This window comes from Mastigoproctus giganteus, chromosome 1 (assembly GCF_048544385.1).
Source record: "Mastigoproctus giganteus isolate SK-2022 chromosome 1, ASM4854438v1, whole genome shotgun sequence".
Taxonomy (NCBI): domain Eukaryota; kingdom Metazoa; phylum Arthropoda; class Arachnida; order Uropygi; family Thelyphonidae; genus Mastigoproctus; species Mastigoproctus giganteus.
Genome location: NC_143575.1, coordinates 11,983,668 through 12,011,108, shown reverse-complemented (window position 1 = coordinate 12,011,108; position 27,441 = coordinate 11,983,668). Strand labels below are relative to the sequence as shown.

The 27,441-nt window shown below is 38.5% G+C and overlaps 1 protein-coding gene across 10 annotated transcripts in view; it reads right to left on the bottom strand.

Annotated features, from left to right (window-relative positions):
- Nucleotides 1-27,441, bottom strand: part of homer (protein) — a 651,652-nt gene that overhangs the window by 396,751 nt on the left and 227,460 nt on the right. The window contains exon 1 of one of the 10 annotated variants that reach the window (XM_090371474.1): nucleotides 19,208-19,709. The exons of 7 other annotated variants lie outside the window; for them this stretch is intronic. In XM_090371474.1, the coding sequence (XP_090227600.1) occupies nucleotides 19,208-19,282 (75 nt within the window). In that variant the 5' untranslated portion in view covers nucleotides 19,283-19,709. Of the gene's footprint in view, nucleotides 1-13,495; nucleotides 13,581-19,207; nucleotides 19,710-27,441 lie in introns of those variants that run through there. 2 more of the 10 variants (XM_090371523.1, XM_090371541.1) reach the window with 2 other exon arrangements.

Here is a 27,441-nt window from a genome sequence, read left to right as displayed (position 1 = left end):
AACATTGCCTTGTACAATGAGATAATCACCTCCTTTATCCCTGTTAGCAAAATTCCTGTATATCATAGTATTCCTCATGAGCTATCCTGGAAGCCTGTTTGCACTGCTCAGAGAACTTCGGACAGTAAGAAAACGGAAGCAATAATGATTTCCTGCTTCATTCGTCTTTCTGATTTTTAAACAAGAGCATAAAGGGATATATTTTCTATCCGTAACAAGTTGTTTGGGCAAAATATTCACTAAGAATATTCACTAAGAATATAGGAATATAGTGAATATTTTTTAAAAGAGATAACCGACCTAATGGGGCCACTTTCTGCCCGTATATACAGCTGGTATACGTCTTCGCATGAATTACAAAAGTCGTTGCAGGATATCCTGTGGTAGTGCTACCCATGTGCTGCACAATGTATCCAGTAATGCCCGCCAGTACATTTTCAAGTGGATGGTCATAGCATCGGATGTCCTTTTCCAGTAGGTTCCAAATATGCTCGATTGGATCGAGATCGGACAAATTAGGTAGCCATGGGATGAGGAGAATTCAATTCCACGTTCCAAATCGCAACCTGCCCAGCCTTGTGGCATGTCGCGTTGTCTTGTCTGGATACACTATTATCATGAAGGGGTGAACTTGGTTCGCAACGACAGAAAGGTAGGCGTTCCCATCGAGTTTAATTAACGGTGATCAGAGGATTCAGTGCATACTACGAAAACAGTCCCCAAACCATAACGCCACCGCTTCCAGCCTGCCGAACACCAAAGGTGCATCTATGTGACGTGGCCTAATGCTTCTTTCTCCAAATGCGGATACACCCACCAGTATGATAGAGTTGGAATCGGGATTCCTCGGGTCAAGCGACAGATTTCCACATATCGTGGTCCAGAGTTGGTGATGACGTGCCCATGCATGGCACAGTTCTTGTGTACGGCAGTGACGCCAGTCGACTGCCATAGCCTATACCAGCTAATGTCCAGCGCACAGTCCATGCGGATAGTGGTCTTGATGTTTGTATGTTGTAGTGGATGGTCCGCTGTACCACTGGGCTGCAAACGGCTGTGTTACGACACTCACCACGGACGTCGACCACACGTGGCTATTCCGCGTGTGACATTTGGTTGGTTGTTCGGCCGCTGTTGAGCCAGTTAGGGTAGATTCGCGATATCACAGACGGGAGCATTTAACTATGTTGGCTGATGTCGAGATACTGATACCTGTAAGTCTTGTCTCCACATTCATTCCATGTTTGAAGTCGGAAAGATCTCGACTCCAACCCATTTTTCCTCGCAGACACTCAAAAACTGCTCGCCACCCGAAGGAGATACAATCTGATATCATTCGTTCCCGATTTTGAGCCTTCACCACCATCACAAATTGGTCTATTCCTTCACAAGAGAATTTGCTAAGTCAAAGCCAACTCAATGTATATTTTCTATATCTGCAGTTTCCTGTGTTATTCACCATATTCGGAAGACCTGACATACACTACTTAATTAAAATGGTTAAAAATTAGTAAATGCGATTAATTAACGAAATTTTACTAATGTGAAGTGTTAAATACTAGGACTTAGTATATCAGAGAGGTCGTATTGCCAAATGTAGTGAAATGTGTTGATATTTTGGACTTTTAACAACGCAAACTGATAAATCCAAGGACTTGCCGAATTTTGGGATTTTACTGTAATGTGTATCTTTTAATATGTTTTGTAATATATGTTTAGAAACAGGTCGCACCAACAGAAAATAGATATAGTACATGATTTACACCATGTACCTATATAATCATATCACAAATACAGACTATATTTCTGGAAATCAGGTCCTAAGGGGAGAAAAAATTCTCGACTTGTGCACGAATTTCACATAAAAAGAATTCTGAACATCAAACCACATTTTTGCTGCTCAAAAAATAAAATTAAATAAATAATAATAATACATTATAGCAGCACAAATTACAAGAACGATTTTTCAATACTGTAGCTGAATGTACAGTATTGCGCAATCAGCTACCACAGTGACCCAAAATAAACCAAAAACACAATAACACGGTTTTTTTTTTTGTTTTTGCGCTAATAAAGTAGGATTATCAGGGGTCAGCGGATTTAGTCTATAACTTCGTGTATTCTATGTAGGGTCTGCTTGTTTTCCTGTATGAAAAACTCTAGGTTTTGGGGAGAAAACCGCTCGATGTAATCGACTAACTCGGCTACAATGTGAAAAGCCAGCGTATTATTGTACTTTCTGCAGCACTGGAATTTTGTTATTTTGTTACAGTGAGGCAGGCAGTACTGTCAGCTTTCGGAGTTTATTAGAGAAAGCGAGCGTTTGTTGGACATCAGTCCAACGTTCTCATCAGGTGTCGCTCGATTTTTAATACGTCATCACATCTGGGTAGTACAAGTTCAGATAATCGACGTTCGGAAAATCGAATTCCAACTATAATTAAAACATTAATGAAATGTTATTGCTCAGTATATGACCGGAACTCATCGATCCACATTCAAATGTATAAATCATATGGCACGATCGCCAATAAGAATCCACACAAACTTCTGCTCATCAAGTATGCCCCTTGTGAAGTGAGGAGGAAGTTTTAATTTGCCATTCCTTTAATGATTTTTCCCCGACCAGCTAAAGAAATAAGAGTTACATTCAGTGGTGTTCTGCAACCGATATAAATGTTAATCATAACGCACCAAAAGTCAATAAAATCCTTATTAAGAAACCATAAAATGCTAGTCTTCCAAATCGAAATTTAATTGGTAAACAGCTGGTGAAATTTGGCCATAAAAAAAAAGCTATTATAATTATGAATTCTACAAAGCTGAACTAGGGTAAAATAGCCAAGTACGAAATCGATATCGAAACACCAATTAACTTAGCAAACCAAGATAAAAGTGAAGCCATAAAAGGCTTTTTTAAAGCAATGCAGAGTTTGCTAAATAACACAGGCAGGCAATATTGTTAGCGAAAGCGAGCATTTGTTGGACATCGGATGACAGCTGATATTTCCATTGGATTTTCCTTTTGTTGATGTAGTAGACTATGAACTCCAGACAGATACTACCTATTAGCCTTTGTAGTCGATGGGATCCGGCAAAGAACACTTCCCAGCATTGCGAAATGGATATTTTGTCTCTGGTGACGTTAATGGATGCACGATTTAGTTTCACTCGAGAAAACACCCATTAGGAATATGAGAAGGCTTTTCAACAACAACTTTTAAATACTTGTAATTACTGGTCAAAAAATAAGAAGGAAAAACATTCCACCAACCCTTACGATGAAGTTCATTTAAGGCAACTTTTGTGATTAATTTTCATTTGTGTTATTAAATTATTCATTTTCTTACAAAGAGTGTGAAGAAGGAAATATGGGAAATCTTTCTTGGCCACGAAATGTGGTGAGAATCTTTAATCGCGTGCCTGGAGCGAGTTCATTACAGCGAACTTGAAAAATGGTCTGTGTAAACACGATCATTAATAAACAGGCATATTTGACAACGTTTATTAGATTGGGTCTTTATACCAAAATTAAGTTGATTTATACAAGTCTGCACTTCCGTCGGTTTGCGCTGACATTTGTTTCTGCTGAGTTCTTTAAAAAAATAATGAAAAAGGAAAAAAAAAAAAGAAAGAAAGAAAGAAACGCGCGCACACAAACTAAAGTGCACTTTTAGTTTGGCGAAAAGCGGCCCTGGGAAATGCGAGACGGTCACGAATGGAACTGGAATTTTTCCTGTTCGCCGGTGTCTAGTTACGGGGATCAGCGAGGGTCAGACGTGTGGGGAATATATTGTGTAGAATTTAATACAAATTTCAAGTTCTGAAATGGCTACTGAGTGAAGTGTTTGCGAGTTGAATTTCATATTCTTTATGTAAAGCAAATTTAAAATATTTCTCTTTTCGTAACCTTCTAACGCTACCTGGTGCATAATAGAATTCTTTACTACCTGATACCCATTACAGCAAACATATGTCAGGAGTAAACTCCTCCAGGGATAATTCCTATATCCAGGGTTGTTGAGCAACAAATTTGCCAGAAAAATCATTAAAAAAAAAAAAAAAAAACTCGTAAATGTGGCTAAAATATATTTATAAAACGCGAGATTTGACACTCAATTTTAAGATTTGAAAAGGTAAAAAAAAAAATAAAAGTTCGCCTTTTCTTTCCTGTGAATGGAAATGAGAAGCATCTTGACAGTGAGATCGCCGTGTCCTTGTTCCATGTAGTAGAGTAGATTTATTATTGTCACTTTAACATCATGTTTTTCATGTTTATTGATGAGAGCTAAAGTTTTTTGTTCAATACAAAGAATACTCATTTTCCGTTTAAACGTGATGGATGCACACAGACTTAAATTAAAAAAAAAAAAAAAACCTCGGTGAACAATTTTAAAATTAATAGCAATGATAAAATGAACTAGTTAAATTTAAAAATTTATTTAACTAGTTCATTTTATCATTGCTATTAATCTTAAAATTGTTCACCGAGGTTTTTTTTTTTTTAAGCAATATTGAGACGTAGTTCGTGGGAAATTTCAGAGTTTTATCTACGGGAACTTTACAAAATGCAAACAAACGGTAACGAATTAAAGATTTCTTTTTATTATTCAACTTTAGAATGGCAGACTTCTGCAGGCCGTAGACATTCTGTCCCCGGATAATCGAGAATTGACTAAACAATCATGAGCCAAAACACTATGAGCACATAATAGCGTGTTCGGCAGCCATTAGCCATAATAACACTGACCTTCTGTCGAACAGTATAGTCTGGTTGCTGTATTAGCGTGACCTCGACTCCACGAGACCGCGGAAGGTGTTCTCAGGTATCCTGAACTATTGTAGCTGGAGAAGAAGGACGTCCGGGAGTCCAGGAACGGAACGAGGCAATGGCGTGGACTGGCGAAGGCTGCATTCCACTGCATCCTACAAATGTTCAACGGGATTGATGTCGGGGAAGCACACGAAATGCTTGGACATGATCCGCAAACCATTCCTGCACAATGCAAGCATTGTGACACGGGAATTGCATTATTGAAAGAGTCCAGTGCTATCTGGATACACCACCACATAGAGGAACACTTGGTCTGAAACAATGCTGAGGTAGGATCTGGCGGTGAGGGTAAGTTCAAGTGGAGATGAGAGGTCCCAGGGTTGTCCTTGACAGAATTCTCCAAATCACGATACCACCACCGCAGGCCTGTTTCTGTCCAACAGTACAGTCTGGCTGCAGCTGTTCACCTACTCCCGGGGAATATGCATCTGTTCATCCGCATGACGAAGCTATAAACCTTGATCACACCAAGCGACTCCTTTCCAATCGTCTAATGTCCCGGATCGGTGCTCCCGTGCTCACTGTAAGTCAACACCGGCACATGTACAGTTCATCTGCTCCATATGCCTACCCGCTAGAGAGAGGGAGAGTCCGCTGGATAGGGTGCTCGGAAAGGTTTCTACGTGCGCCCTGGTAGCCTACTGTTAATTGAGGGATTGTGAGCCATGCGTTGTCCCATATAGAATGGGCCAACCACCGTTCATTTCGACTGTCAGCCAGAGGTGGTTCCCCCATCTCAGCAAGCTGGGTGGTTGTGTCCGTCTTCGGACCGTTCACTACGGGGGCCCTCGAACAGCCGATAATGCCTGGGGTTGCTGAGCTGCTGGCCTGCCTTCCTAGCGCCGATAACTAAAATTCAAATAATTCAAACTCCTTCAGGCCCTTCCCTTTCCACATTGCACAGGCATCATACTGACAGTGACTATCCGTGCCACCACTATACATGCTTCGCCGATCGGTGACGTCGCTCCTAGGTGCTTGGGATGCGTCCACTCGTGGAAACAGTGGTGGTCATAATGTTTTGGCTCATGAATGTATATATAGCCCCCATCAAACTATAGTAGTAGTAATATTAATGAAGGCATGTGATGCAAGTAAGCAAGCAAAAAAAAAAAAAAAAATAAATAAACCAGTTTCACACATTTATTCCCTCTAAAAGTCTGTCCAGTTCCTCGAATTTATTTAAGCTATCAACTTCCACAACGACAGATGGAAGTTTGTTCCAGCAATTAACCACCCACTGGCTAAAGGCAAATTTCCGCACATCTATTCTACATCTGACTTTCCCAAATTTGAATTTATGCCCCCTTAGGTTCTTAATCTGAGCAAGCGGAAGAATCCCATTAGAATTCAGCGTGATCAACTTGAGGTTTTATACACCTCAATCAGATCACCTCGCAAGTGCCCAGTCTCCAGCCGCTTCAATTTGCAGAACTTAAGCCTTTGTTGGGGAGGAAACGACCTTATGAGACAGTCCCCAATTACTTTTATTTGTGGTCAAATACTATAGTATAATAATAGTGAGATGAGATCTGGTGTTATCTTTGCAAGAGGTTTCATTTCATTCAACTACATTTTCATTTCATTCAATTTCGTTTGGAACGAACTTATAGAGTTCGTTCCAAACGAAATTTATAACACTAAAAGCAGACCAAAAGTATCCTGGTGGGGATATTTTTATTTCGATTTGCCATTATTAAACAAGATGGCCACTCCGATTTATAACAATTCTGTCTATGGTTGAATTCAAAGAAAATTAGAGTATATGTGAGGGAGCCTTAGGATATCAAATAGTCCTTGAGGTTGTCGCAGACATTCTCTCAGATAGGTCACACAAGCTGTACTTGCTACTTGGGAGTCTAAAACGCTGATGGAAATGATATTCGGGTGACACTCAAGTCAAGTGGACCCAATTTCGGCGAAGTCCGGACTGTCAGTGACAGCCAAATCCTCGGCTTGCACCTTCACGATGGTGGGACTGTTAGTAATCCTGGTTATAACCCCCATGCGTAAGCACACTGTGGGTGACCACCCAGGTGTGAACCAACGTAAGCAGGGGTCGAGGTGTGGCGCTCACACAACATGGAGGAATGCCTCCCCTCTTTGTTACCAGGCAATACTAGGTGGTAGATGACTCTCATCAACTGGGGCAATACCACCATTTTTCTTATCGGAGGCTTGAAGTGGTGGAACCCATATTTAGTCTCCAGATCTAAGTTCGGGTCAACCGTTCCACATCTCTTCCATCATGCAATATGACCTGTCTTTTGAGATTATGATGGACATCATGGTGAGATCCAAACTTCCTTACATTTAGAGGGTACAGCTCTAAAATGGTGTTCGCAGGCCGGCCGCTAGTTAGTACACCGGACTGAATCTACTGGTAACTCTCTAAGGGGCTTCCGGATCAGCAAGTGTATAATCCTGCTACCTTTACCCTGCCAGATGGTGACTGGAGGGAGTCCGAGTAGTGTGTATGGGGGGGGGGGAGGCATTGTCGAGGCCACGTTATGTCGAGAATCTTGGTATATTCTTACCATGTGTACGCTCTATCCAAAAATTTCATTACTTCATACTTTTTTCTTAGTACTGAATACACCACGAATAATCAAACTAATAGAGCAAGCTTATCTGCGAAAAGATCTAAATCTCTTAAACACTTCCTAGTGTTTGGGAGGTTTAGATTCCCAAACACTTCATTTCACAAATATACGTGGTCACAGTTCTAATCTCAAAGATGCCCATTTCCACTTGCAGTCTGCCAAACCCCATGTACTTTTTCTGACAGAATCTTAGTTATCGGTTGATTCCACCACTGCTCATCTAAGTTGCCCAAATTATTCGTTGTATGAATCCTTTAACTCAAAGGTGGTACTTGTGCATATTTCCGTTCCGACATTCTCTATCAGAGACTTGGTAATTTGGAATCTCCTCTCTTCAATCTCCTCTGGCTTAAAATCTCTCTACCTCATTCTGCCGAATTCATCTCTTTTCTCTACCGTTCTTGTAACTCCACTAATCACTTGGAGCTCTTTGACTTCCTCTCTTTGCAACTTGACTTTCTCCAGTCCAACTTTCCTAACAGTGAGGTAAGTTTCCTGGTGATTTTAATGTTGACAATTCCAGCTGGCTTCCTTTTTCTAGTCACACAGACCCAGCTTGTCGAGATGCTAAGGCTTTTGCAATTACTAATGACCTTGCACAGATTGTCCATTTTCCTACAAGAATACCGGACAATCCTAACCATACAGCCAACACGCTTGATCTTTTTCTAACAAACAACCCTTCTAAGTACACGGTCAAAGTGAGTGTTCCTTTAGGCCCCTCAGATCACAACTTGGTGATTGTTTCTTCTCCAATGGAGCCTTTATCTCATGGTTATTCCCAACCTCGTGTTGTTTGGCATTACAAGAACGCAAAATGGGATGACCTGCGAGATTTCTTTTCTTTTTTTCTTGGTCGGATTACTGTTTCAAAATTTCTGATGTCAACGGAGAATGCAATTCTTTATTCCATACTCCACTTTAAAATCTAGTCTTGTATCTAAACCTTGATTTTCCAATAAATGTGCTAAGGCTGTTGAAGAGAAGAATGTTGCACATCGGAATTGGCTTGTTTCCAATTCTTCAGTTTCATTATCTGTCTACACCAAAGCTCGCAACAATTGTAAAGCAGTTATTAATCAGTCCAAATTAGATTTTGAACAGGCTAAGAGTAGAAAACTTGCTTCTTGCTCTAATGGTACTCGAGCATTCTGGTCTCTTGCCAAAGCTATTGGCCAGAACTTTTGCTCATCTCTGCTCCCACCTCTGTCAAAACCAGATGGTTATATTGACATGCAATAGCACTTTATCCTTCAGCCAAGGATAAAGCTGACCTGCTAGCATCCCATTTTTCTACCAACTCATGTATAAATGACCTTGGTAACACACCTCTCGCCATTCCCAACACGCTCCATTCAATGCTTCCTGTGGTCTTCCGCCAAAAGGATGTCAGAGGGATTTTGACGAATCTTGATGCTAAGAAAGCTCCAGCTCCAGGTTACACTTTCTTATTCCAAAGGTGGTTTTCCTTCTGCTTGGAAATTTGCTCATATCCAGCCAGTTCCTACAAAATGTGACAAATCCTTCACATCCAATTATCTTTGCAATTTACTTTGCAATTACTTCTACTCTTTCTATAGTAATGGAGAAATCAATTAACCGCCAACTCTTAAACTACCTAGAAACCTTCCGTCTGATCAACGATCGCCAGTATGGATTCCGTCAGTGTCGATCCAATGGTGATATTCTGGCTTATGTTACCCATTTATGGACAAATTCAATGGAAAAGTTCGGTGAAACACAAGCAGTTACTTTTGACACCTCAAAGGCTTTCGATCGTGTTTGGCCTAAGGTCTTCTAAACACGCTATCATCTTATGGTTTGCCAACTGTTTTCAGCAATTGGTTATCCAGTTTTCTTTCTGATCGCTCACTGAGGGTGATGATAGATGGCTCTCTGTCTTCTAACTTCTCCACTAATGCTCGTGTCCCCCAAGGTTCAGTTCTTTCCCCCACTCTTTTCCTTTTGTATATTAATGACCTTGTTCCATTGACCCGAAATCCTATCCACAGTTTTGCCGATGATAGCACATTGCATTCCACTTTCCAGTTTGAGAAACCTTGCCCTGCTTAATCAGCTTCAACTTTTCGAATATCCGCTACGAATTCTTTAAATACCGAGCTCCAGGTAATTCTCCAGTGAGGCAAAAACAACTTAATTGATTTCAATCCTTCTTAAACTCAGTCCTGTCTTATATCTCGCAAAAAGGATTCTTCTGCGCCTATGCTTATCTTTGTTGACACTCCGATTCCTAGGCAAGATGATATATCTCTTTTGGGGATTACCCTGACTTCTAATCTGTCTTGGCACAAGCACATTCAAATATTGCTTCCTCTGTATCTAAATAACTTGGTTTTCTCTTTCGCTCTCGGCGTTACTTTTCTTCCAAACAGCTGTTCACTCTGTACAAATCGCAAATCCGCCCCACGATGGAATATTTTTCCCACATCTGGGGCGGTGCTCCCAAAACCTCTCTCAGGCTTCTAGATTCCATTCAGAAGGGGACAGTTAGGTTAATTAATGACTCATCTCTAACAGTCTCACCACTCGCTGTCTCATAGACGTACTGTTTCTGCTGCATGTCTTTTCTACAGATACTTCGATTGGCACTGTCCTTCTGAATTGGCGTCTATAATTCCCGCTCTCTCTTTTTCAAAACAGTTCTAACACGTGCCGCCACCAGCCAACAATCATTTAATGTCCAACTTCAAACTCACAGAACCAACTTTCCATCTTCCTCGTTTATTCATTCAACTGCCGTTTTCTGGAACAACCTTCCTTCATACGTATTTCCTGAAAATTACAGTCTACAGAAGTTCAAGTCTAATGTCAACAAATATCTTCTTTCGTCTTCTCGACCTCCAACCCAAGCACGGTACTAACTACTATAGGTCCTAATACCTCTCGTGTTTGGAATTTTTATAAAAAAAAAAACTACTTTCGCTTGTGTTCTACCATCCAAATTATGATATTTATAAACATCCTTTCAAATTCAGGTGAATTCATTTATAGGCTGGCGCAAACGAAAATGACAGTATTGCGGAGATCCCAAGACACTCTGATGGGGGTAATTTTCAAACCGACATGCCGCGATAAGATTGCAGAGATCGATGTTACAGACAAGTTTTAACAAGAAACGGTTTTATTCTACTTTTACTATGATCCCATTGGACACGCCCAAACTCATTAAATTTCAAAATAAAAAATGGCAAAAAAGTAAAGCAATGTAAAGCATCTCTAAGAAGAATTCGAATTATAATGAAATCTCTAAACGATCCGAGAAAGGAAGATATAGTTTAATCACACATCTGAACTTTGAACAAACGTAAAAAGTGATTACGAACAAAAAACTAGGAGAAATCAAAAAATTTGCAAACTTCTAATGAGAGGAAGGAGTTCGTCCGCCTATATGTGAATGTCGGTATGAGCTGCAATATCGTCAAATTGCCTTTTCTTCTCTCCACCGACTCGTCGGTTAGAAACTTGGACAAATTACACCTTAATGTTAAAAATAAACGGTTTTTGATATGCTGTCAGAGCTAAGATAAGCCATTTAATATTACATGATTAATGAGATCAACGCCTTTTCAAATTGTGGTGATACTTGAGATAGCGAACAGCCGAAAATGGCAAGTTGCAGAGATAACTGCACATCAAAAGATAAGAGTCAACGGTAAGGAAATCCTGATATTTAAAAAAAAAGAAAAAAAAAAGGACCATATTTAAATGTTTAGGTGTCTGTTTAAGCAGAATGATAAAATAATAGCATGAAAGACAATATTCCAACTACAAAACAATAAAGTAATTAGAAAATAAGTTACAATAAACAACTTTCGGAATGAATTATGTTAAGGGACCATTCATATATCACCCAAAGATTATGGAACGCTGGGTTTGAGCTCGTGTGTTGATTTCCGATGCAGATTTGGAAGAGTTTGCAAATATTATGTCACAGTTGAAAACAAAAATTTAAAATTTACGTCTTTGAATACATTACCCTACCAAAAATTATTGGACACGACTTTTAGTGGGATGGGGTATTGAAAGAAATTAACAGCGTATTGACCACCTTTGACCGTAATGACTGCTGATATGCACCTGGAAGACGTTCTACTCATTGTTGGTAGAAAACTGATGATATTGTGCTTCACTCCTTTACATGCTCTTTTGCACTACTAACGAAGAGGGCAGTCTTGGCTCTAGCACAGGTGGTTGAAGCTTCTTTGCTGGCCACTGCAATGTTCTCCTTAACAGTACACTGATTTTGTCACTTGTCTCTCGTTTGGAGATGTTTCAAACTGGAGGAATTTCTAAAGGCTTCTTCAATAGTGGATGTAGTTAGCCGATCTCAAGCGAATGGAGAGTGTTTTTTTCTCATGAGTTATTCCGGCGTTTCTCAACTGGCACAATAATGAAATTGATCCGTGAACACACTTCTACAAACATAAACACATAAGACATGGAGCGTTGCTGTGTTTTGTAGGCTGCAACTATTCCGTGAAAACTCATGGCATGCAGCTCCAAACTCTGTAGAGTGTAATAGTAAGTTGAAGTAACCAGCGGTCTTAAGGCGTGTCGGATCCTGTCATAAAAATATTTTTTGCCTAACTGGTTGTTTCTTGGGTATACTGTTACCCTGAACTTTCGTTTGTACAGCACGTCGCTAACTTCAGACCTGTTTCCCGCATTAATATACAAAAGAAATTCCCCCTAAAACTCTTTTAGCTCTTTCCGTGCTCACCGTTCTGATAACCAGCATCAGAGGCCAAAATATTTGCATATTTCAAAGTTTATACGAATTCAAAGTTTATACGAATTTCAACAGTAATCATTTTGTACTATCCCTATTCCATTCTCCCGTAACTGTAAGGTAATAAAGAATATCAATCGATAATTGTGATGAAATTTTAAGGTGGGGTCTGATTTATAACGGCGTGTGATAATGTGGAAAGGGAGAATCGTCGAAAATTGGCGTACAGTTATAAACGGGCAGGGCTTAAATGCTGTCGGTAATGAAGTGTGTATTACACTTTAAAAGAAAATCTAATGTACACGAGATTTAGATCTTTCATCCTTGTATAAATCTTCCATACTGTCCCATATCAGTTCTAAGTTTCATAAGAAATTTCCCACATCAGAGATGGAGGGAAAAATACTTTTCGAAACTAAAATATCAAAAAAAAAAAAAAAAAAAAAAAAAACACTAACGACAGAGGACTACTGATGGAAAAACAGAAAAAAAACAAAAAAAACTGTTTATATTGTTTCAAATATAAAGATATTGAAAACAATATAATAAAATATCGCATAAAAATGGACCCAGCTCGATTTATGATTCCATCGATCAAGAGACTATGGGTAGGTTCAAAGCTGTTCCATTAAGTAGGTGTTAAACCTAGCAACTCTAAAGGCATCACATGCAAGTATAACACGTAGATTTGATTTGATTTTCGCGTATTCCATTTTGCAGAAAATAAAATCAAGACATTACATTTACTTGGCAAGTTTATTCCGCTTGATCTTTATGCGATGATCCAGCTACGAAATACTCGAAGGGACAAAATGTTAATTAGGTTTATTATTGAATAAATGGTGCAGAAAATGAACTTTAAATTCCAAAAGAAAGAAAACAATATTTGCTTCAGACCTCCTGTTAAGAAAATTACTGGAGTCGTAAAGAAAATGTTACTAATTCTTAATTCTGTTAGTATTTTTTTCCACTGCAAAGGCTTCGGTTAAGGAGAAATTTAAGCATGAAATTTCTCTTTTAAATGAGCACTGAAATCAAGTTTCGAGTTACGGGCTTGTTTCGCCAACTGGTTTATCGTGGTGTACTTTCATTAATTTGTTCTGCAGGTGGAAAGTGAGAAAATGGCTCGGAGCAAAGCTGTCTTGTTAACTAATTAAAGTTTACCGCAGTTAATGGAGGCGGATGATCAATGGCAGGTCAAAATTTTATGCAGTAGGAGGTCAATGTACAGACGACGATCAGAGAATGCACCTAGAGTAAAGAGATAGCAGATTTAAATGTCAAAAGACGTATATATATTTTCTGAACCTTTTCTACACTGTCCACTAGGAAAAACAAAATGATGAGGAAATCCATGATGGAGAGGTGAATCGAGTGTATACTTCACGAAGGCATAAAGACTGAGAAGATAGGTGGAAAAACCAGGTTCTTCTTTGAACCTGTATAAATTATATTCTATTAGAAGTGGTGGTTGTTAGTTGGCAGTTTGCATGTGGGTTAATTTTTAAAGAACTTTTTAACTCATTGGAATTTAATAATTAGTTTCCTTACATCAAACATTAACAATAATGGAATCATCTACTAAGGATAACGAAATTAAGTATTTAACCATTCAGTTCCAGGCAATTCAAGATTAAAAACCCTGGAATTTAATACTGCATTTATTCTGCGATAAATCCATGAATAATCCATAAAACCTTATTCCAGGATAAGGACAACTTCATTATTAGAACGATAACTTCATTATTCTTATTTCCGAAATCAGAATTTGCTATTTGAAATCCTGACTATCGAAAGCATTATACTTTCAGAAAATTAAAAGTAATGAATGAGATGAGATTGTTGAAAAGTATAAATTATTTAACACTTAAAATTTAAGAAATATCTTTTAATGTTTAAATCTGAATCCTGCGTAATATTATTATTTAATGCAGAAAATGAATTGAATGAATAAACTATGGCAACCTCTAACAACGTTAGTGCAGGGTCCATTTACGTCACCATCGTGCTCTATTAAAACATTACGAAATATAAAGTTCACATATGTGCATTTAGTATTTACTTAAATATAAATGTTTTCTTTTCCACATTATGAAAGCATTTGGATGCTTTCACTGTAAAAGATTACGAGTCACGGAAAGAATGTCACGTGGAAAATAACTCAGACCGAGAGAGTTCATTTAAATTTTGCAAAGTAAAAGCATCCTTGGTGCACGAACTACATACAGGAGTTATAATTCCCCCATTGGCAACCCCCCCGCCCAAAAAAGAGCTCATATTCATATAAATACACAGAGTGATAAGAAGCTCGCTCCAGAGAACAAGTATTCTTGATTCAGGTAACGAAATCAGGAGGTAGCTAACCAAAGAACTGCCGAAAAGTAAACGCCTCGGAAACATAATTAACATTGGGTAGCTCCAGCTGTTCGGACGACTGAGCTTTTACCCACTAATCCTGTTTAGGTTTGTTTCAGCCAGCAGCCAGTGGCTATAACACAGGTAACAGCATTCTGTACAAGGTGCCTTCACTGCTAGGCTCTTAAGCCTTGCGTAAAGAATGCAATACATGTGGAAGGGTAGATACAATTGCGGTATGGATTAAGTAGACTAATGTTCACATGGCTTAAAAAACAAAAGATTCGAGTCTCCATTTCCTAAATAGCTAAAACATGCTGAAAAGACAAAATTTATTCTACTGTTTAATCCAAATGAATCCTTTATTAACAAAACGATGAAAGTCTTATGTTATCACAATTATTTCGATCAGATTAAATATTTCAGCACTGCAGTTCTGTTATGCTTAACTGACTTTAATACAGTGAAGCATAATTCACTTCGATAAAGTTTCAAATGACGTTGAACAAATAACTTTTCAGAAATGAAAATTATCCGAGTATGACACACATAACGCTGATATGCACATATAGAAAACGAAAAAAATAAAATAAAATAAATAGTATTCATCGAGCTCTGAGCAAAATAACAAACATCTAAGCGTGCTGACATAATAATAAATAATATATCGAGAATGCTCATTAAACTCAAGAATTTCTTAGCTCGTATATGCATAATTCTAGGGAAGCTGGAAGAACGCTTTCATTGAGGCGATCAAATTCTGCAGAGATATTCAAGATAAATTACTAAAACTTCAAAAGACTTGAGTAAAATGGAGCGTGCAAGCACTGTAAGATGATTAAAGAGTGAAGCCTACAAGAGAAAGGGTAAGCAGCAGACAAGCGACACGGAGCAGATCGCGATTCAAAGAACCAAGGAACTATTTCCAGTGGTGCACATCCACTGTGAATTATAGTGAATAATGACAGGCAACAGTTGATGACAAATATGGCCTCCGCTGACTAGTAATCGCCGAACCACAAAGACATAAATCAAATGACTATCGCTCGAAAGAATCGGTTTACCTAGCAACACCCATCATCATTTGAAAACGAAAATCGAAACACTGTACATCAAACTAAATAAAAATACTTCAGTTCTAATTTTAAATCATGATATCTCTCTGTGGTAAACTCAGTTAAAACTAAACACACCGACATCACATTATTAAGACACCATATTCTGTTTTCATGTTTTTTTTTTTTTGTTTTTTTTTTTTTTTTTTTATGTACACGACTGTTTCTCGTAATAACCTAAAAAGGTAAGTTTACAAACTATGATAAAGGCTTAAACGACCTATATTAATCTGGATAAAGTTTAACTAATTGTTATCGAGTCTTATTAAATCATACTAAACCAAATCTATATAATAAATTGCTATGTCCCTCTGTCTAGAACGCTCTTTGACCTGATTCTTTTTGCAATAGGTGCTTTAAATATATATATAGCAGTAATATTAAGGGGAGGAAATAAATCTAAAAAAACTTTCAGTCTAATTACAATTTACCATATCAAATCCCGAGATTTGATTTGGCTTCCAGTAAAACTAACTTGCTGCTTACTTTGAAGAGAAAACAGATTCTTTGCTTTTGTCATCACTATCAACAAATCTAAGGGCAGACTTTCAACAAAGTTGGCGTTTTTGCTCATGGACAACTTTGCATATAGTTTCCAGGTCCAGATAATTTTTGTGCAATAAGTGTAATTTTTTAAAAGTACAATATAGTCATACACGTAAATAATGGTCAAATTGCATTTTTACACGAGTCCGTTCCACTGACACCTTAGACAGCAGCGAACGGAGCCGAGGAAAGTTTTTTTTTTTTAATTACTTCGATATTAATCTTTACGTCTCTGAAACAGGTTTTGGCGAAATATTCGTCATGGGTATTCTAGTTCTTTTGTAATGAACACTGGGCCCCACAAGGATCCATCTTGGTCCCTTAGTTCTTTATTTGCCAACATTTTTGTCTAAACACAAAATTGAAACATTGTACTATACGCTGATGAAATAAAGTCAAAGCTATGTCATGAAATATGAACTATTTGCTGATTGATCTTCTCTAAGTAACTTAAAACCAAAAACCTTTAAAAAGACAACACAGACAAAAGAACAAGTGCAATATTGTGGAACATACTTCTTCCTTATCAAGTTATTACATGTCCATACTTTACGGAGAAATGAACTGAAAACTCAAAGATGTAAAACAAACCATCTTCTCAATAGAAAAACATCACGACATAAATTAATGTGGGGAATGAATAAAAATCCTTACAGTTTACCATTCGGATAATCGTCAAACTCCATACGTTTCTCACGCACTGGATTTATTGAAAGCGATCTTATTCCGCTGTTATAAACATGCAGTCATTAATGTACTTTCAGTTCTCCGAACAGTTATAGTTGTTCAGCGCGATTTGAAGTCATCTGCTTTGCAAATATGCCAGCATGGATGCAATAAATTATAGGTAAGTTATTTGGCTGTCATTACAAATTGTGAGAAGTCTGATATTTTAGCGCTTTGAGAAGATAAACTGGAAATTAATATAACGAAATGGTTATAGCTATTCATCACTAATGAATTTCTAACAGCACATTGCTGCGCATGCCAACTGTGAGAAGTTATTAGAGATAGATCCATTAAACTAGGGCATATTAATTACGATTTTGAATTCCCCAGGGGCTTATGAAGTTAACACTTTGTGTATCTATACCTTAGATATTTGGATATCTATTACCCATGTGGTAGCATTTGTGAGCAATTTTCAGCATCTTTCACATTAAGCTATACATTCCGGAGAATGACCATATTGAGATTATTTTAAATCAGTCGATTAGTAAGTTATCATAAGCCTCTACAGCTTTATTATGGCAGCTTTCTTAATAGGCAAGTATAAATATTGAAATAGAATCAATATGTTACTTAGTCAAATCGAAATCTGCTTAGAAGCCGTTCAGAAATTTCCTGGAACACAAACGAAAACTATGTGGCAAGGAGAGGGAAAGAGGATAACGTTAATCTTTTAGCTTGTAATTCGCTATAATTTTTAAATTCAGATCAAGTTCATATAAACACAGATCAATTTACTAGGTAGGACGGATTTCCTCATTTAGATCACCTAAACAGTGATTGCCATTTTAACTTAATGGAGGTTTTCCTAACATCGTGGCATATTTGAAAAGGGCCGCGACACCCCAATATGCAGGGTACTCAGGTTGGTAACTATTCGTGTAGAGCTACACGAATAGTGTACCATTTACAGCGAGTAGTTTAGGCAGAAAAAAAATTTAAAGACTTGTCTGAACGTATACCATTAGAGGCAAGTCTAACATCTCCTAATACTATTAATTTTAATCATTCATTTACCGCAATGCTTGACAGAGATTAATTCTTTAAAGTAATGTAAGAAGTCAAGATACGATCTTAGATACACTGGCTGTTTTCCAGATGGCCAAAAAGAAAAAAAGTAATTTGGTCTACAGTGAGGGTCGCATGGCTACCTGCACTTCTAACTCAGATTTTTCATTCCATAAAACAGAATTATCGCCCAGATAATAGAAGCAATTTAATGCGACGAATCCCCAGGTTAATGAGGATTCAATTGTCCAAGCTTTACCAAATTCGACAATATGATTACAGTATAAACTTAATACACTTTCTTTCAATGCTCAACCATTTTTCATTTATATTCGATTAGCGTGTTAATGCTTATTGACAAAAGACATACAATAGAACTCTGACGTCGAATTCTAATTATAAAAACGATTAATTAATTTTTTGTATAAAACTTTCCATTGAACATGCTAACTTACACATATCTTCTTTCTTAGATCACTGCAGACAGGAGGGTCAGTCTTGTTTGGGAAACAAAGTTGTAAATACCTGATTAAAACTCATCAAAAAAACCGTTTACTTTAGAACTGTTTTTTTTATCTTGGAGTTTTGTAATCACGTTTTTATTGCAAAACCCTTTTTTTTAACATTTTTTTTTTTTTTGCAATCTTCAATATAATTAAGAAAGTGCCACTGTTTTACTTAATTGCGGTTTTAATATAAAAATGTATTCGAAAAAAAAAAATAAATAAAAACCGTATTTTTTCACACAACAAAAAAAGCTAATAGAAATCATTTTCGGTTTAATTTCGACCCTGTTCCTTACGAAGTAACCACTTCGTAAGGAACAGGGGCGAAATTCTTTTAAAATTCCGGAAACCCCGATATGAAAACAGATTAATTCTCTGTAAATCTTTTAAAATTTCGGAAATCCCAATATGAAAACAGATTAATTAAAGATGACTCGTTATTTTTATTTAACTAAAATTATATATTTAATTTAAAAACCTCTATGTTAGAAATAAATAATTGTTAAACAAAGGCACTAATAATCTTATTTTAATTCAAGCAAAATTATCACTTCAATGTTTATTTGCTACTGGTTTAATGTGAAATAAAATTACAAGTAATTTACTGAAATGAAAGAATGGGAAGTTTAAAAGTGGTAAGTAACTTCCACAGACGATATTCTTAAAATAATAAAACTGTTTAAGAAAATTAAAATTGTTCATTATCTGGCTTTTAAGACATTTTTAGAGAAAAATCTTATGGCAAAAAGGAAGACAAGGACCTGCCTTTTCTGACCGACCAGAAGACTGCATAAATAGAGCTGTTGGAGTTGAGCTGTGGTCAATTCGCCGGCCATATTAGGGTCAACTATTTTCCATCACAATGCTTTCGGGTGGATGGAGCATCCCTGAATCACGTGACGGGCTACGCTTCTCCATTTCCACTGAAACACAAAACGTCGTGTTGAAGAAACGATCATCTACGAAGAGTATCAAAGAGAGGAAACACAAACACTCGGGCAGAACTCGACGAAGTTGTCCAGTATCCGATCTTTACAGCTGGATGGAATTCATCTGGATAACTCCGGGTGACAGATAGAAGCAGCTGCCTTCCGACGCTGCGTGCGGACAACCTAGTTGGACCGAGTCACGCACAGTGGAGAGACAGCACGTGTTCCAGAGGCTCCGTTGCCTTCCGTGCAGCGGTCCATCTTCCGTAGACTCCGGCTGTAGCTATTCGAAGCTCTATAAGTTCCAGATTTGTAGATTTTCATCTCGAATTCCGGCTAAGCTTCCATAATAACGCGTACCGCGATGCAATTTTAGCGGTTTCTCGCGCACAGGCGTCGTCCACAGCCTGCGGGCCAGAGGTCGTCCTTCGGGAAGAGAGGAAACGAAAAAGAAGAGTCCAATATACTCAGCGGAAGATTGGCGACATGCCAACGATCTTGAGACAAGAACGACGAATGGCTTTGGTTCCTCGTTCCTGTGTAAGGCCACATCACAGCATTACTGGCGCAGTACAGCGGATCGCACACACACAAGCCGGACAACACTCTTCACCTCCATTTCACGATTGCCAACCTCCGGCTATTTCTAAGCATCCGTGAAATATTTTTTGAGTTAGTGCACTGGCGAAAAAAAAAAAAAAAAGTGCACTGGCGAAAAAAAAAAAAAAAAAACCTAGTTCCGCACTGAACGAAGAAAGCAGTATCAAAAGAAGACTTAGTGAGGCTTAACCAAGCCCTTTACACCGACGTTGGAAGTTAGAAGTTATAAAAAAGAACTTTATTTAAACTGCTCGTGTCGAGTGATGATAAAAATATAGAGCTACTGCATCGCGAAACTTGCATCATAAACAGCACATAGTTCATTTCACGAGTCACTTGGCAGGATGCGAATAGAAAAATGGTCTCAGTGAACAAGGTGATAAAAGTCGGTAGGAAACTAACAGAAACAGAAAGCAAGCCTCAAAGAACTACTTAGGAGGCTAAAAAAACAAACCAAAGTGAACCTTGACCTGTAAAAACAAGGTAGCAAAAAGAAATGCTTACTTTCATTCCGAACGCACCCAAACAACCAATACGGAACAATGCATCACCTGAGCTATCGCCTCCATCCCACAGCAAGCACCGCAGATTCACTCCGACACACACACGCCTGTGCTCCTCGTCTGCCCACGTCTCCAACGAATTATAGAATCCTATAGGAGAGCAGTTCTCGAGCATTTGCTTTATTTTATTCACGAACATGCCATTGATGAGAGCTCTGAATAACACGTTGATTCGATGCTGGAGAAGATAAGGCGCCCAGACTAAAATAAACTAGCACGCGCACGTACCAGGTATATTTATCGACAGAACACTCCGAACAGTGACAACCATAATGCATTTTCGCACCTCGAAAAGTTGAAATACGCATGGGTTCGACTACCCCAAGAGGATTACAAAAATGTCCGTACGCCGGCTATGACGTCACAGGCGGGAGTACCACTGGCATGTATTTCTAAGGAAAAGGGGATGTAAACAACAGGCGATAGAAACCAAACGAAATGAAAGGGTTATACCATTGGATGTCCCCACTTCTCCAATTGCCATCGGATGTAGCAAGCAGTGGAGCAACACGCTTCCGATCCATTCCATTTGTCAGTGACAATCCTCCTATCGACACAGAGGGGACAGCTGAAACACGTGGTAAACGGGACAGGCGACAGAGCACTTCGATGAGACGCGGTAAACATCCAGAAGTCTGAAAGAGAGGGAGGCTGACGCTGGCGACCGACAGAGTGGAGCCCGAAGCGGCAAGACAGGCCGATGGTACTCTCTCAACTATGTCCGTGAACTCGAAGGGGGGTGAGAGGTCTTTGATTAGAGCCGGAGGGGCGAATACGCGCGTGCGTGTCTGAAAGAGCGCTCTCTAGTAGAAGGCCTAAGAGAATACGAGAACATCAAAATCTACTTTGGGTTACCGAATAAGGCATTAATATGCAACCGCGTTTAATGAAGGATCAAATTTGCCGGAAGACTGGGAAAAATATTAAGTTAAACAACAGAACGGCGTATTAATGGATTCCTCCATTCAAAGGTTGCAGACTCTCACACATAGCACAGACAAGAACTGCATCTTGAACAGCCTGCAATTCATGAGTTTCTATCAAATTTTAATACGCGACACACTCTGAGAAGTAGGAAGTACATTAGTAGAGAGCAACTTCTGCTGATTATTTTTGAAGGAGAACTCAACGCGCAAATCGTTGGAAAATCCATTTGCGTATTATAATTTGTAGCAATTTTAATGCAAACCACACACTATCTATCGTATTTTGAAACTGAAGAAATAGTTTATGGAAATTTATTTCTTTGATGGTTTTGCTTTTTCATTATCCATTCTTCCCAAATACTGCATATAGAATTTTACTTTACTTTCCTACATCGAAAATATGTGGCAATCTAACATACACAATTATTAGAAACCTAAGACGATCTTATTAAGATAAACAGCTGTTTATATGTGTATTTACTGTCTTAATCTTAAAAACCTCCGATATATGAACTTAACATACCATTTAAAATAGTATTATGTATTTACTTAAACAGGGTACTTTTTCTAAAGGTCTCATTAAACTCTGGATGAAAAAATTTCATACGTTCATAGGTCTGGAAATGCTTTCCTTCCGACTTATAGCCAGTTTTCTTCTTTTCACAGAATAAAGGTAAGTTTTCCTGGCAAGTTAATTTTTTAAATAAATTAATTAATACACAATGTAAGTGATCGACGAGAACTTTCTCTTAAGTGTATATCACAGCAAGTGTTCGAAGTAGACACGCCTTTGCAGGTATCCTCAAATGAACATGTTGGAAAATTCTCGAAGTGTTTCATTTGTTTGACAAACATTCATGGTCCGTTCTCGAAGAGATTGTACGTTACGAACTGGAACAGCTTAAAATAAAAACCTTAAGAGGTCTCTCATAGGAAGAAATCTAGTGGATTTAGATCAAAAAAACGGTCCCTCCCAAACCAATGGCCACGATGATGGCATCTCTTGTGAATTGTGATTCATCCGTGAAAAGTAGACAATGGAGAAAATGTTAATATACTGTAACAGAAGTTATTGACAAAAAATTCTCAGGTGAAAAGCATCTTGTGAGAGGGCCTGCACTCATTGTACGTGATAAGGGTAGAGCTGCTGCTGTGCACGAAGAATTTTCCTTACAGTAAAATGCGCAATACCTAATATTGCTGCTACAATTCTCCTGATATTGTGATTGTGCGATTGATTCTCCTGCCATTGTGACCTCTACCTGTGTTTCTAAAGCAGGCATTCGGACTATTCTGATTCTTCCAGAGCAGCCTGTTACTTTAGAAGTAACTGGCGAAACAGATCCTGTCCCTCGAAGACTCTGATGGATGGCTGCAAAAGTATCACTGGATGGACATCACGACTGCAGAAAAGCTAACCGGCAGAAACGCTGAGGTTCACTGCTGTTCTCAATGGCTCGCCAATAAATGAATTGAATGCTCATTTCAGCATCAGAGTGCCAATTTTTCATGGTTAAGGAATAAAAAAAAGTTAATTGAAAATAATAACAGGAAACAGGATTTACCGATTCATTTATAGGTGACTTCAGGACAACTGATAAACAGAACCACAATTCACTTTAAAAACAGATATCAATCAGAAGGATTAGATGGATTCATTCCAAAATTTTCATGCATCAAATACGAAAATAACTCAGATTTACCTATCATCTTACTTATTGACAGGCGTATTTAACATTAACTCTATGAAAAAAAGAAAGCAGGCTCGGGTGGGAAGAATTTTCGGACCTGTCATTCCTGTGTATGTGTGTTAGGCGCCAAAACAACTAAGGCTATGAGGCGTCAGTATATTGTGTCTGAAATTGTGCGTATTCTGTGGTCTAAAAACCCAAGCTTCCAGGATATAAAACCATGCTACCCTAGCTTGAGACCGACTAGCCCAGCCATGTTGAGAAACAAGCCCATAAAAACTCCTTATGTCACTGGCGCAATTAGGACTCAGGCACGGTGTGAAAGTACACGCGAGAAAGAACGTAGGGGTAGGGGGGCGACCATTAATGGTGATGGCTCCCCACATCACCAAAACTTTTACTCAATATGTTCGAGGACTGATATCCCGCACCAATTTCTCTCCAGGAGTAATAACGCATTCAGGCTAAACCATTCTGATCGGAAAACAAACTTCCTCAATTGTTCAATGTTTCGATTGCAACGCCCTTAAGTTCATGATAAAGGATTTCATTACAACTACTTGTTTAAAATAAATATAATTATATTATATAAATTTATTTCATTTTCATTTAAGCATATTTATATTATAAATATATTACATTACAAATATACCCTGATATATCATAACTGCAAAAGAATCATCTACCAATGATTCTTTTACAGTTATGGTATAAACATATTAATTAAATAGTGAATTCCTTAGGTTTTTCGGTGGAACTAAGTTAAAGAAAATTTTGAACTTCTCAGATTAACATAATTTTGTTTTATACACTTAAAAAACCTTAGAAATTAACGGATACACTATAAAAATACTCTTAATTTTGTACACACGTAGCTTTAGACAGGAAAAACGACTGATTTTCACGAAGGATGTAACACAAGTACTCGGTAAAAGAGAAGCGCTGGGCTCAAAACCGTTGGGAATACTAGGTCAGGGGACCGGAAATCTCAAGTTTCTTGGTATAGTCTACTTTTTGAAGCCCGCGAGTGACTGTATACCTTTGATACAGTACAACGTACGACCAATGAAAACTCCAATGCAAGCTGATCTGCAGACTTTTTTTTTTTTTTTTTTGTTATGGCTGGAAAAGGGCATCTTTTGATATTGTTGGCTGTGGACGTCCTTCACCATTCCTATGGTTACATGTTCCTGTTTTCTGGAATTGTCTTTTGTGGTAGCGTAACTGGCATGATACATCTGTCTGCTACTCGTCTGGATAATCTTTGTTCTATTCCTGTCGTTAACTGGAAGTATTTCGAAAGTCCGCAATCAAGACTATAGTCAGTGACGCTTACGCGGAGGGAGTAGGGTTTCCCCAGTGAGTTGTATTGGGTTTTTCGTGAAAACTCACGGGGATAACTCTCAGGCAAAACATGCAAATCGGCTCATGAACATATATTTCTACAAACAAATATGCGATATAGATATGAGCAACTGTGTTGCTGTTAAAATAATCATAAATTTAATTTATTTCCTAGAATTATCTTCAGAGCCTTGACACATTTCGGATCACAGAAGAGTCTGGTGCCTTCTGCATATGCCTGGCCAACCGCTATCATTCTAACAGTTCCTCATCGCTGTAAGTCATCCAGATATATTCTATTTATAATGTTGTAGAGTCCAATAAAAGAAAACTTATCGCAGGCGTTCTCTCGCTAGGCAGGCACAGAAATGAAAAATGTCAAGTAAGCCTATTTGAAAGATTGTAAACTTGCATGCTGCGGGGCCTCCCATGCAAGTTTATATATGGAATTCTTTTCTCCAGTTTGGCACATACACGTTTTAATGTAAAATGTGATAATCCTTAACTTTTTCATTCATTAGGGTATGTATATACACTACCCTATCATTAATATGCTGCGGCCCTCCGTTAAATATGCTAGTAGGCGTTCAAAGAGACATTAGTACAATTATGAATGTAAGGTGCCGCGATCGACGGAGTTAGTATTAGCAGTGTATGTGTGCCTTATGTAAGGCGGCACCAGAAACGTCAGACCAACTCCGCCATGGTTCTCTGCGAAGATATAGACTCTTTAAAAAGGCCAATATGTGAATAGTGTGTTGTATGTGGGTGGGTGTATTATGATCTGTGGCTGTGCTTGCTGGCTTCGTCACCAGGAAGCAAAACAATCGGCTGGAAAGCATTAGTAGTGGCGACTGATATAAGAAAGCAAGATTATACAGCATCGGTTAGCATCACAGTTCACAGACTTCCAGCACAGAATGATAAGGTGCCATAAGTAATCGGCCTACGTGACATTTCAACGGCACTGAAGGTCCATGGGTCGACGATTGGTGATGCGATCTGCAAATGGAGCTGAAGGAATGATAGGAGAGCCCTGCAAAGAATCGTCCATTCGGAATGCAGGGTGACGTTGTTGCAGCACACACACACACACACACACACACACACACACACACACACACACACACACACACACACACACACACACACACACACACACACACACACACACACACAAGGGAGACAACTGGAACATATGTCACAAGTGCAGTGCGAAGGACACTACATGATACGGTTATCACGGTCGCACAGCTGTATACGTCACTAATGACCCCGACTAACACCGGACGCTGTTTCTCTTGGTGCAAGATCCACTATTCTTGGACCACAGACGAATGGAAAACATGGGCTTTGGAGTGACAAGTCACAGTACTAGTCTGTTAGTCTGACAGTCGTGTCTGGATAAGCAGTATGCCTGGAGAAAGCTACCTGCCAGACTATATCCTCCCGACAATGAAATTTGAAGGAAGGGGGATGATGGTCTGGGAATGTTTTTAATTTTTTTGACATGGAACTACTGGTTGTTTTGAACAGAACCACGAATACTGAGGCCTACTGGACGTGTTGTACAATAATGCGTTACCTAGTGGCAGCACATCGGGGAAGGCACATACCTGTGTCAACAGGACAACGCTCCGTGCCATGCTGCTCGCGTTGTGACGGACTGGTTTGAGGTCATGAGCAAAGAAAAGTTAGACTGGCCAGCCCAGAGCCCTGTCCTCAATCCTAGAGAGAACCTTTGGGATGAACCGGATCGAATGGCGAAAAATATTGAAGGGCATTTACAAGAAACTGGGAGTGTTTCATAGACCAGAGACCGTCATAAAAAAAGCTAAAGGTCTTGGCACACATTATTAGTCCTCCTGTAAATAAAGGTTATTTGTAAATATGTAACTGCCTGTATATTAATGGTAGGGCAGAGTACATTTTTTTATTCTTTCCCAGAAATATTAGGTTTTTCAAATGCCAAACAGGGAAACCGACTATAAAATACAGAGGGGAGGGCACAACATAGTGACACCTCATGGCCTTAACTACAGCAACGTTAATTCTAAACAATCCAACCAAAATCTATATTGATTATTTAAATAACTTCTCTTTTCTCGATGTGGCTCTACATTACTCTTGTATGAAGTCAGGTTTTATGGTGTTATCGTACATAATTCTGATGCTGCCAATTGTTCCATTCGGTTTCCTCTCTCTCTCTGATGGTCTTCGATTCTCTTAAAATATGCATGTTTGTACTTTCACGTAGATTTCTATATAGGATCCCCCACAACTCATCTCAGCGTGCAAGGATGTAGACATGTACTTCAGTGACTTCTACGTGAGCGACAAGAGAATTTTAAACAACCAGAAATAGCGGCATAAAATATTTTGAGATATTGAACGGTAAATTATCACGCTTATTTTCATGACACATTAAATAAAACAAAAGAGGCTGAAAAAAGAGAGAATGTTTGATCAATGACGTCTGCCTAAAGCCAACGCCCAGTGCGATCAAAACTCGCAAGAGTTTATTTTGCTCTTCAGACGCGATAAACCTCTCAGACTATTATGTTAGCGATAAGTGGGCCGGAGCAAATGGCGAGGAAGGCAGTGTTTACCAAAGATAGTTAAGAGATCGAAACACTGCATTTTATATCCCTCTGCGCCACTTTGAGTTTTACAGTTGATAATAAAGATCATACAAGTTTATAGATTAGTTTTTAACTGCATACAGTGCACTGTACGATAATTCCTCTTCGGAAAGGCGAATTTTGAACCGCTAATGAGATTGCATAGGCAGAATTCCAGAATGTATTTGCATAAAATATTTATTTTTAAAGAACTTTCTTAAAACATTTCTACCTACATCAGCGAGAGTGAAAACGAAAACGTACTGTTCCAAATTTCTACAATGCAAGAGCTTAAATCCTTCAAACAATATGAACTATCTC